Genomic DNA, 12568 nt, shown 5'->3' on the forward strand with positions numbered 1-12568 from the left:
CTGGGGACTCCGGGAGAACGGATCTGTGGGCAGTTTGGGCCCGCGAAAGGGTACAGGCTTCCGTCCCCGCGCGGGGGCGCTGAAACATTGACTTCGCCTCCCTCACGAGCTGCGCGGGCCGAGACTGAGTGCTCTGAGTGCACCCTGCCCTGGGAGCGGCCTGGAGGAACCCCAAGTCGGGACTCCCTTGTCGCAGACGGTTCCAGCAGCGTGATTCGCGGACCCCATCGGAGCCCAGCCTGCAGCCCCGTAAAACTGCAGCCCTTCTCGTTCAGGAATCTGGGTTGCAAGCTGGCGTGGGAACCAGGGAGCGGGCCGCTGGACCCCCTGGAGCCGACGACTAGAGGAACTCAGGCCCGGGGACCGAGGGTGCGGCCGAGCTTGGAAAACGAGGTGCAGGCGCGGGGAACTCTGGGCGGTGTCGAGCCCAGCGTCCCTGCAAGGAGCCGAGAGAACGCGTGTTAGCGAGCAGCTCCAAACGACGCGCACCTCTAGCGGGACTTTGCGCTCACGCCCCCAGGGCGCCCAGGCTCCACCCCCTACCTGAGCCGAGGCACCGCCTCCGCCGCGCCATTGGCTAACCTCTCCGCCCGTCAGACGAGCCCCCGCCGCCCCCCCCCCCCCCAGGGCCTGGAGCTTCGCCTCTTAGCGCCCGGGCCGCTGGCCCGCGCCACTCTCCCGCGCTGCACCAGCCACAGACCCCGTTGCCGCTCCCGGCCGCTTGCCGCCGGCTCAGGGCGGACCATGCGCCCTCCGAGCCCACCGCATGTCCGCTGGCTCTGCGTGCTGGCAGGAGCCCTTGCCTGCGCCCTCAGACCCGCGGTGAGTGTGCGCCCCTCCACCCAGATCCCGAGGATGGGGGAATTGCGGGGGCGGCGGATCCGGGACCATCTGGCCATGGGGGGCGGGGGGCAGCAGGAACGCGGTTCTTCTCTCTTCTCCCGGTACCGGATCTAGCCCAGAGGCGTGGGAGCTCGGTGGCGCCGGGTCCCAGAGCTCTCACCATGAGGTGATCCCAAGGAGCGGTGGAGAGGTTGGGGGCGAGAGGAAGCCCCAGACTTGCCTTGCGATGAGTGCTTGTGGGGATACAAGGGGAGGGAGGCTGTGGGTGGCACGATCCAGTGAGATGGGAGATCCTACAGACTGTCGGGTGGGAAGGAGGTTGTGAGTGTCTGGAAGCCTCTCTGGGTGTTTTGTGAACTTGTGGGATGAAGACAGCACCGCATCCGACCTAGACAGCATTAGAGCCCTCACCCTGGGAAGGGGTCCTTGGGACCCGGTGAGACTCTCCTTCTTGTGCCCTACCTCCTCTAACTGTAGGATGATGGTGGTCAGGTAAAGGTCAGAGTTGGTGACAGGAACAAGCATGTGCTGGGAAAAGAAGGAGGGGCGGGCGGGCTTGCTCTACCTTCGACCTCTGCTTCCTCCCACACCGACATGTGTGTAGGTGTGCTCCCGTGGCTGTGGCAGACTCACCAGGGCCATGGGGCAGACACCTGGTCACCTCCTCTGAGAGTAAGGAAGACCTCAAGACTCAGAGTCCTCCTAAACCCGTTTTACAGAAGGGCAAAATGAGGCCACAGGCGCCACACCTGCCCCTGCCAGCCACACTTGGACAGAGGCGATCTTCCCCTCCCTTTGCTCCAGGGCTGTGAAACTGTTACTTCAAGGTTGTCTTTTCCTAAGTGGATTCCCGTCTGGAACAAGCGGGCTGCCTGGAGGAGGGTGGGGGAATCTTGGTCACCTAGTGGGGTTTATCCCATGGTTCCTCCCTTATCACCACCTCCACCAGGGCAGGGATCAGGACATGAATCTGTTTCCACCTAACTGGTGTCTGGCACACCCTGCCCTGGGAAAGTTCATCCCCTGGAGAAGGTGCTGCCCCTTGAGAATTGGCAAGGGTTGCCCCTTCCTCCTGTTCATAGTTCCTCCCCAAACTCCAAGCTTCATCAGACTGGGACCCTCAGTGTCACAGTCTTCAGGCCACACTAGCAACCCTCCAGCCTCCCCAGCTCTGTCCCAACTACTCCATTTTGGATAAGCCAAGCATTTTTGGACCACTGGAGATCTCTGACTCCAGGTTTTCATCCAGCTAGAAACAGCTTGAGCCCAGCCCCTCCAATACCCACCACCCCATCTTCCCACTTATTTGGCGGCAACTCTGCCTCCTCCTCCATGGAGCCTTTCCTGGTTGCTCCTGATCTTGCCGACTCCGACCCCATCTTCCATTCCACTAGCCTCCCAGCCTCAGCTGTCATGTCCATCGTGGGGAGTGAGGCTAGTCCTCTTGGTCCACAAAATAAGGGGAAGGGACTTAGCCTAGCATGGACTGAAGGGGGGTCCCAGCTCCTGCTGTTCTCTCTCCATCCTCACTTTGCTCGCTCCTGGAATAGGCACCCAGTGTTCCTGCTCCAGCCGGACTTCGGGGGGGACATGTTATCAGAGTCATAAAATGGCAGCTGCAGAGTTCACAGCGGAGGCACGGAGCCTTATCACGTTGTTTATGGGGCCCTGCCTTGGCCTAGGAAGGGAAATCTTTGAACGGAGGAGAAGCCAAAAAAAAAAAAAAAAAAAGAAAAAAAGAAAAAAAGAAAGAAAGAAAGAAAGAAAGAAAGCTTCCAGTGTCCCAGAGGAGGAAGTGAAGTGTGTTCCAAGGCCTTCCATAGCTCCTCCCCCTGGGCAGCAGACAGGTGCCCAGTGCCAGGTTGGTGGAGACACTCAGACTAGAGACGGTCTGAGGTCCTACCTTGTAAGAGTCTCCACTGGAGAGGACACCACAACTGGTAAGCTCAGATCGATGTGGGGCGCAAACTCCTAGAACTGAGGGACAGGCCTGCTGTGACAGACAGACAGACAGGGAAACCCAGAGGAAGAGGCAGGGCAACGTCCTGAAGTTTGACTACGCTGGCCAACCTTCAACTGCAAACTATGAAAGCAGCCCCCTTTGCTAGCCTGGTTCCTATCAGAGCCTGGATGGATGGGATGCAGGGTAAGACTTCCTGTTCCCCACGAAGGTAGAGGCTACCTCACCAGAGGAGTCCTTTCTGGACACTACTATCAACCTTTCCAAGGTCTGCCTCCACTATTGCCCAGTCTTCTGGCCTCAGCAGACCATACTGTGACCTTTAGGAAACATGGCAGCTACTGGGACAGAACACCTCCTGGAATAGAGACAGCCTCTATAGGACCCCCGGGGCACGCCGAAAGATGGAATTCTCTCTAGACGTGTATGCCTCCCCATCCTGGGGTCAGGAGACCTCGCCTCCTCTGAGGCTTCTGTAGCTTGTGTGGGAGTCACAGCTTAGGACAAGAGCCTTGGATGCTGCCCTTCCCCACAGCCATGGCCAGTTGGCTTAGGAAATATCTTTGATATTCATAGAAGGGCCTGGTTTCCTCGTCTCTGAAGGAACAAGAAAACCCTTGGCCCAGTGTGAAAGAGAATCGGAAGGCAGGGCTGGGCTGGAACCAGCTCCACATTTTGGCTGAGAACTGATCTTAGGTCTCAAGTGAGACAGGATTGGGTGTCCAGACAGGACCTTCATGGACTCTGAAGGAGGAGGTGATAGTGAAGATGTCAGGTGGCCCATGTGACAGGTCACCTCTGCTTCTTGGTCCTAAGCAAGTATAAGGAGTATTAGGATAAAGCTGTGAGCGGCGGCTCATGCCTGCATTCCAGCACTCAAGGGGCTGAGGTAGGAGGAGTGGATTCAAGGCTGGCCTGGCCTCCTTGTACACTCCACACCACCCATAACTCAGCTCCAGGGCATCCTCCTGTGGCCTTCTTGGGCACCTGAAGGTGTGTTGTGCACCCACATGCACTAAGACGCACACACATGCACATAAAAAAATTTAAGTCTTTGTAAAAGGATAGTATAGTGAGTATACAGATCTCTCCTAGGTTCAGCGTCGGCTAATTTCAACGTTTAATGTTTACATCATTTGTTTATTTTGGCTAAAATATATTTGAGTCAATTAGAGGAATGTTGACCTTTATAACTCCTTGGTTCCAAATGCGTCTGTAAAATCAATGACCACTTTTCCTCTGTGCCTATATGACACTCTGGTCACACCTGACACTAGTCTGTCTCCCTCTTTCCCATATTTAACTATTCTTCAACCACATTTAAGCACCACAGGATGACCAGTGGCATCTTCCGAGGGTTGTCCCATCGCCATGGCTCTTTTGTCTGACTGACGGTCAGAGAGCCCGCTGGCCAGCATTTGGGGCGAGAGTGAGGTGCATTGGCAGTGAGCATGGCGCAGGGCTTCCCCGGGCAGGACCATGCCACTATGCATTCTATCTTCTCTGGCTCGAGAGTCTAAGATCCGCATCTCTCAGGAAGTGCCTCCTCCTAACTACCTTCAAAAACAAGTTCTTCCGGCATAACAGGTCACTGGGGGAGGGGAAGAGTCCGCAGGCTGGCATCTGCCTGCGAATCGAAGACTTGCAGCCTTGGGCTCCTTGAGGGTTGGTGTGCAGCATTCAGCAGGTGGTACCAATACTAGCACCACCTACAGATCCTGGTCCCTCTTCTCCAGAGGTGCCTAGGACAACAGGAGTTGAGCAAGGGCCCCGAAAGGAAACTTCCCAACCAGTGCACTGAGATGACGCAGGTTGGCTGGGCTGAGATTTCAGCAGTCATGAGAGCTCTTAAAAGTGTTTACTCTGTGTATGTATCTCTGTCTGTCTGTCTGCCTGTCTGTCTTTCTCTGTGTATAGTAGTGTTGTCATTGTCATCGAACAGAGCTGGGCCTGGTGACACACACATAATCTCAGCACTGAGGAGACTGAGGCAGGAGGATTGCCAGAATGGTTTCCAGATTAGAGCCATCATAAATAAGTGTCCATATACCATCACAGAAAAGTTACTGTAGGGCATCCCTGTTGTTTTCTTGGGTCAGTGGCTAGGCTGACTAGCCAGATGTACACCACTGTACATGGCTTTTACCTGGGTGCTAAGGATCCAAACTCAGGTCCTCATGCTCACACAGCAAATACTTTACAGATGCTGGCATCTCTACAATCACCTGGAAAGCTTTTTAACCCTCAAATGCAACTCTGTACCCTGATTTCTCTGCTTTCCTCACTTTGCACACACACACACACACACTCACATAAATCAATGCACACACTCACATGCACATACTCACGTGCACACACTAACATGCACATCATACACACACACACACACACACACACACACACACACACACACACACCTGTTCAAGTTGTACTTCTCTCATTCTGAGCATACAGCTGTCCTCAGGAGGAACCATGATTCACAAAATGTGGATTGGCAGAGAGGGAAGATTCATGTGCTTGGGAAAGAGGCATGAAAATACCAGGAAGGGAAAAAGAATTCAGACGTGCTATCGATGAAGGGAACAGGAGACTCAAAACCTCTCTGTTTGGTTATGGTTGCCACTTGTCAGTGGGTAGGGCATTCAGACTGCCTGCACATTTGAAATGCATGTGACAGGAACAAGCCTGGCCTGGCATGGAACTGGGATAGGGCTTTGGTCACAACTGCAACCTACTTACAGCATCCCCTACTGTGAGGCATGGGTCCTCGGCATGTGAAGCCAGACAGGATAGGCTCCTGCTGTTGGGAACACTAATGTTTGAGGAGACAGGTGCAGACGTGTTGGAGTAAATCATCCAGCAGTGGCCACCTGTCTGATCCAGGATCTGTGGTCCTCACAAGGCTCTGCCACCTCCCCAAGACTGTTCTTCCTCAGGGATGGTGGCTGTGCCATGTTCCTCCTCAATGCTTACAAAAGATTTGTGTGTGTGTGTGTGTGTGTGTGTGTGTGTGTGTGTGTTGTGGGGTTGTGGTGTGCATGCTTGAGTGCACGTGTTGATATGGCAACACAGGTTAACTTACCACACTTTCCCACCTTTCTCCCAGGCTTTCCCATGCCCTCACCAAGAAGATGTGGTCTTTATTTAGTCTTCTACAGGGCTTCTCCCTTCCTCCGGTCATCAGGGTCTCTCTGTGGCTATCAAGTGATCTTGGGTTTGGAGGGTGGTAGGGGACATGCAAATGGATAGCAGTGTTGTGACGGTTTTTATATATGGCTAGTGCAATAGGGAGGACAACAAATAGGACCAACTGCTGCCGATTTCCCATCTCCTCAGGTGGTCCCAAATTCCATGATAGGTCACACTGCCACAAGTCATTCACAGTGATTCTTAGAGCTTATAATTCTGCAGACAGCATTTTCCCTGGCTCCATCCACCTCGTACTCCCTTCAGAGGTCACCTGTTCCCCAAAAGACTCTTGCTTCCCTGTATCCAACCATCTATAATGTGACAGGTCTTCACAAAGTGTGAGTCCCCCTACTCTCATCCTTCTGGACCACATTTTTTAAGGGTCTACCATAGCCTAGGAACCAAAGCTCATACTTCAAAACTGGCATTCTTCCCAAGTTTAACCCCAACTCATATCCATGACTCCTCACAAGATACTCCTAGAACTCCTCACCATATCTACACAAGGTTTCCTGCAACCTCCAACATGGGGCTTTCATGTCTGCCCATCTGTGGGTACCCTGGGATGCTGATCACCCCTTATTGTCTGACTCTTTCCTCATTCTGTATAAACTCTCTCTTCAACCCACCCTGATGCTCACTGTCTACCTAGATCCCACCCTGGAGCTCATCCAGTGATCAGCAAGTTTGGCTCTATTTGGCCAAGGAATTTTCCAATGTCCACTGCGTGTGTCTGAAGTCCAGAAGGATAATGCGGATGTTTAGAAAAAGGAAACAAATGGGAGAGGAAGTCCAAGGTCTGCTTGAATTCCTCAGTGATAAGGGCCAGAGGGAGCTGCCCTGGCTCTGTTCTCCCAAGGGCCGTGGTTGACCAGATGGCCAAAGGCAAATCTCTGGCAAAGGATTGATCCTACACAGACTAGAATTAGAGACATAGGTCCTATCTGGGGTTGTGACTTACTGGGTGACCTTGGGTCCTTCTCTGGGTCACTGTTTCCTCTACATTCTTCCAGATGGGTATTTTACTCAACTCAATTTTGGCAAAGACAGTCTAACTACTGGGTACCATACCTCTTCATGGTTCACAGCTCTCCGGGATTCCAGATTACCCTGGGGACTCCTGGATCCAAGCCCCTCTCCTCTCCCTGACCAAAAACCATGCTCTGGGGTAGTACTTCTGGAGGGACAGTTGCATGATGTCAGCCAAAATTCTGTTCAAGAGTAGGAGGCAGAAGTGGCTCAGAACTAGGTGCCCCACAGCGATTCAGAAAGGAATATCTGGGAAGATGGTTGTTGGTAACCGACCTGCCACGCAAGCATAGTACTTGAGTTGGATTCCTGGAACCCATGGAAGAAACAGGAGGAATAGAGGAAGGAAGGAGGAAGGGAGGAAGAAAGAAAGAAGGAAGGAAGAAGGAAAGAAGACAAAACTGAGGGGCTAGCAGGAACATGAAATCTCAATGCTGAGGAATGAGAGATGGGTGCATCCCTGGGGCTTGGGAGACAGCCCACCCAGTATGTTTAGCATGTTCTAGGCCAACGAAAGTACAATGAGGTAGATGGTACCTGAGGAACAGCACCTGAAGCTAATCTCTGGTCTCTATATGCACATTCACGTTTTTGCACATGTACACACATATATATGTATGTATGTATACACATATATGTGCATTACATATATGTGTGTATATGTAATGCACATGTATGTGCATGTATATGTAATATACATGCATATATATGTTTAGATGCTTAGAAAAAGGAAAAAATGGGAGAGGAGATTCAAGGTCTGCCTGCATTCCTCGGTGGTAAGAGGCAGAGGGAGCTGCCCTGACTCTGTAACTACCACTTGACAGTCTTTGTGGTAGTTACACACAAAGACTTAAGAGGGACCCTAAAAGAGAGGGGCAGCCACTGTTCTGTCCTCAGACTACAAGAATGGACACACTGGGTTCCTGGGATAGGAAAATTAACTTGAGCCATAAACGAGGCTATTGGCTCCTGTTGTGGGAAGATCTAGTTTCAGACATGGCCCGCCTTCCCTGTCAGGGAGCTCTGGGTTTTCTCTGAGTCCATCCTGCCAACCCTCTGTGGCCTCATCTTCATGTTCTGTTTGTCAACAACATCACCACAGAAGCCCCAGCCTCTGATCCTTTGAGGTTTTTTTCTGATCCAGTGGGGAGAATTAAACCTACTTGCCTCGCTTAATCCAAAGTCCCAGGCGTGCGAGCCTTCTGCCTCAGAGGAGCCTGCCTTGGGCTGCGTGCCAGGCGCTGAGGCTGGGAATACTGAGTGACTTAAGTCTCGGTCACACCAATCTTCTGTAATCTTCACCAAGAGCAGTGACCGAGTGGGGTAGGGTGGGGTGGGGTGGGGGTTGGGGTGGGGGTTGGGGTGGGGGTTGGGGTGGGGGTGGTTCTTCCCAAATGAGAACCTGGCACCAGAGCAGAGGAGAGGAAAGCTCGTACGTACGGCACATGCACAGACACATCTGGTATCCACGAAGCCCGTCCTGCTTTCACACCACTCCACGGTGTGACACAAGGTGACAATGTTAGGAGGATCCTGAGAGTCTGGGATAAGGCTGCAAATCCAGCTGCCCACAGACTGGTGCCCAGGAGGACGCGAAACAAGGCAGAATAGTGATGGACAGAGGTGGCCGGCCAGCCTGACTGCCTCTTTCAGAGGTGCCCCAAACTACCCTACACCCCACACGTGGGGATGAGCCGGTCACAGATCCCCGAAGCCACGTGGCAACGAGTATTCTAACTGAAAAGTTGGGGCATGTGATCCCTAAGAGGACACAGAGGCACCGGTCTCCTTCAAACCGCCTGTCCCTTCTTGGAGCGGTTCTGCTGAACGAGGCTCTGTGACAGCACTGTGCTACTTTCCGTGCGGCGAGTTGAAAAGGGACTCAGCAGGCCATGTCTGGACCCCAGTTGGCTGGGTACCTGTGTTTGCTGTGGGACATCCAGGCCTAGACAAGTGAGGTGTGGGTGGCGGGGACAGATGAAAGTGGAGGTCTTCCCGTGGATCTGGGCCAGGACAACCACGGTGCTCGTTGGACCACTGGTGACTTGGGAAATTACGAGGCTCACACGAACAAGAGACCTATTGTGGTGGAAAGGACCTTTTTCATAGTAGTAGAAGGGAGCGCCCCACTGCTTGGGTGCAGGTCAGTCACTGGTGTTGACTCACACAGACCACTGGTTGAGTGCTCTGTTCTTCGATGCTGCCAGCTAGGAGGTCCCCTTAGAAGGAGGAAATACGGGGAAGCCCCCATGTCTATGTTACTTCGGCAAGACGTTGAGTGGGAGGGGCGGGGCGGGGACAGGACTGACGTCCATTTTCCAGGCAGAGACTGAGCCCCGGGTATAAGTACTGTAAGGTAGACTCAGAGTCTCTAACCCTGAGGTCGCTGGAGTTTTTATCTAAGCGCTGGTGGAGGCTGATACTCTGCATCCCAGGCAGACGGGAGGAAACTGACAGAGGATTCCCAAGAATAGCAGCCACTTCCTAGTGTCAGAGTCAGACTGAAGCTGTCCCAGTCCATCTGCTTATCCACAGAGGCCTTTACCTTCTCCACACCCACAACCCTCCAAGGCCTGACATTTTCCCCTTGGCCCCAGACAGCCACTACTCAGACTCATATCTACCCCAGTGCTGTGTCTTGTGATGTCTGCCCACCTCACCCTGCCCTGGGTCAGCCTGCCAGTGAGTGGGGGAGAAGCCAGGCTTCTCCATCATCTCCTCTCCCAACTTTGCAGAGGCTCGGGAGGCTACTTGGGGTCTGCAGATTTCTTGTGGGGCTCCGCTCCTTCCTTAAGCCTCCCTGGTCCTTGTGGACTCTATTTTAGCTTTTATTTCTCTGTGGTGAAGGAGCTGATGAGGTCTGGCAAGAAGGGTCAGTATTGCTTTTCCATCTCCATGAGCAGGAAAGAGCAGAGGTTCCATCCATGAGGGAGGTGCTGCAGCCAAGCTCCCTCGTTCTGCCTGGGCTTGGCCCCAGGAGCCGGAGGCTGGTATCCAACGTCCTATAACAGAATCGCTAGCAAGGACCCACCCATGCAGGGCCAGAGCAACAGAGCCTAGGGATCAACTCAAGACTCTGGGGAAAAGCTCTTTCCAGGGTCAGAATCTTTACAGTAGCAGCCCTGTTTGGGAGCCAAGAGTTCTGAGAGGGTTCTCAAGGCAAAAGCTGGGGTTCGGTGAGAATGTTTGGGGCACACGCGTTGGGATGGAGGTGCTGTTTAGGGCTGAGGTTGAGGTTCAGTATGGGTTTGGGGTGATGCTCAGTCTGGGGCTTTTGTAGGGTATAAATTAGAACCTGGGATAAGAGTTCATCTGGGCCTAGGATGGGTATAGACTGGGTTGGGGCTGGGGTTCAGTATGAGGCTAGGGTGATGATCTTAGCCAGAGTGGACATTTGGTGTGGAACTCAGATCCCCCCCAAGGCTGAGCGCTGGTTCCACCTTGGTTGGCCCAGCTTGGCCCCCTGCTCCTCAGGTCCGTAGCTGAGGCTGACACCTTCTGTCTGCTTTGTCCTCAGGGCAGCCAGGCAGCCAGCCCGCAGCACGAGTGTGAGTACCTGCAGTTGATTGAGATACAGCGTCAGCAGTGCCTGGAGGAGGCCCAGCTGGAGAATGAAACCACAGGTGAGTCTGTGTGTGAGCGGAGGAGTCCCAGGTTCCCCCATGTCACCAGCCCCGTCCAAAGCATGAGGTTACCACAATAGTCAGTCAGATGGGGATCAAGGGCACAGGTCATACCCCAGAGCTCTGGGCCTCAGACCCAGCAGAAGGGCTACAAGGTCACCATACTTTCCTGACCCCATCCACATCTGGAGATTTCCCAGCTCTTATCTGGGAACTGCCTTTAAGGGTCCAGCCCTGGCTGCTGGGCTACCCAAGGAGGAAAACAGAGGGTACTCAATGGTAGAGGCTTTCCATGATGAGACTGGTGGCTTCTGTGAGCTCCATCCACACCCACCATGGGGGCACCCCAAATCAACTCTCTCAACCCCTGACTTACCTAGAGCTTAGAAGAGACCAACTGGCCATACCACGCAGCAGCCCATCAGGATAAATCGGAGAGAGCTCTGTCTGCTTGGCTTGGTTACTCAGGGTTGAGCAAGTTTGAAAAGCTGTCCGGTCTAGGGAAGCAGAGGGGCTAGAAGAATGAGAGGCTCAAGGCTCACTGTATTGGGAGAGAGTTAGCATGGTGGGGCAGAGACAGTTAGGCAGCTGGGCCTCCCTTCCAGGTCATCTCCCCAGACTGGGCTTACAGTTATATAATGGGAGCAGGGCGCACCTGTCCAGCTTGCTGGTTCCTGGCTCCCAACAGCACCCTGAAGTTGTTATGTAATCTTTTTGGGTCCCTCCTTAACCCTGGTGCACAGACCTGAGAGGATGCAGGTACATAGTCTCACAGATGGGCCTGGCCTCAGCCACTCTTTATGGCAGGATGGCCCCTAACTCCTGTGACCCTGAGACTGAAGTCTGGGTCAGCGGCTGACTAGACCTGCTTACTGCCAGGCTGAAGACTGGCCTCAGCAGGCCTCGAGATCATGGGCAAAGCCCAAGAAGCTCCGTCTCCAGACCCTGGGCCCCATTGCAGCTTCTCTCCAAACTGATCCCCAGGGTGGGGACTGGCCACAGTCATGATCCCAATGAGGTCACTGCTGGCACAGGGTACCTGTGAAGTGCCAGTGCCTCATACACAGCAACCAGACCAGGGCCTGGAAGAGGGCAGGCCTAGGTGTGCAAACTGTGTCAGCCCTGATGCTGCTGAGGCTCTCGCACACCTACGTTCACATGGGTGCAGGTGGGCACCCCTGGCCCAAGTCTGGCTGAGGCTGGGCCCTGGCCTTCCGGAGTCTATCTCTCTGCCTGCCTGAGTGTCTCTGTAAGACAGAGGTCTGTATCTGTTTAAACCTGGATATGACAGGTGTGCGCTGTCCCTGCCTGTCCGTGCGTGGGTGCACCAGTGTGTGTTCCGTCTGTGCATTTGTGTCACTCCGTCTACCCACGTGGTAGCCTCCCTGTGCTCGTGCATGCAGATTTGCATGGATGCCTGGGCTCAGTATGCCTGAGAGCACATGTGAGTGTGTGTCATTATGTACAGGAGATTCTATAAAATTGACTTACTGGGACCTCTGTGCCTGCCTGACTCTCCATCCCCTATCTCAGTTGGGTTTTCCTATTGGGGTCTTAGCCCTGAGTGGGGAAATCTCCCAGACACAGTCATTTCTAGAAACTAAACATTCGAATCACTGTCTTTCCTCCACATGGCATCCCAGCCCAGCTGCCCCAGCAAACCAGCCCTGAGGTTTCCCCCTGCAAGGAGCCTCCCAGCCTGCACCCCATGGGCTTCTTTTCCTCAGTTCTCTGCCTGCTTGCTGACCTGGGCCCAGTACCAGTTCACAGCATGCCATTGGCTGTGCTGCACTCAATTGAGGACAAATGCAGCCTTCCCATGGGCATGGCTCAGTCTCTTCTATTCTTTCTCACCTCTGGTTGAGCTGAGCACAGGACCCAGGACCCACCATCCTCGGACAGACACACACACACACCACCACCA

General features: G+C 53.8%; 1 protein-coding gene across 4 annotated transcripts in view; it reads left to right on the plus strand.

Annotated features, from left to right (window-relative positions):
- The first annotated feature begins 655 nt into the window (after window positions 1-655).
- Window positions 656-12568, plus strand: part of Vipr1 (vasoactive intestinal peptide receptor 1) — a 29313-nt gene continuing 17400 nt past the window's right edge. The window contains 2 exon segments of one of the 4 annotated variants that reach the window (NM_012685.2): window positions 656-822; window positions 10539-10644. In NM_012685.2, the coding sequence (NP_036817.1) occupies window positions 745-822; window positions 10539-10644 (184 nt within the window). In that variant the 5' untranslated portion in view covers window positions 656-744. 4 annotated transcript variants of the gene reach the window in all.

This window comes from Rattus norvegicus, chromosome 8, assembly GCF_021556685.1.
Source record: "Rattus norvegicus strain SHRSP/BbbUtx chromosome 8, alternate assembly SHRSP_T2T, whole genome shotgun sequence".
Taxonomy (NCBI): Eukaryota; Metazoa; Chordata; class Mammalia; order Rodentia; family Muridae; genus Rattus; species Rattus norvegicus.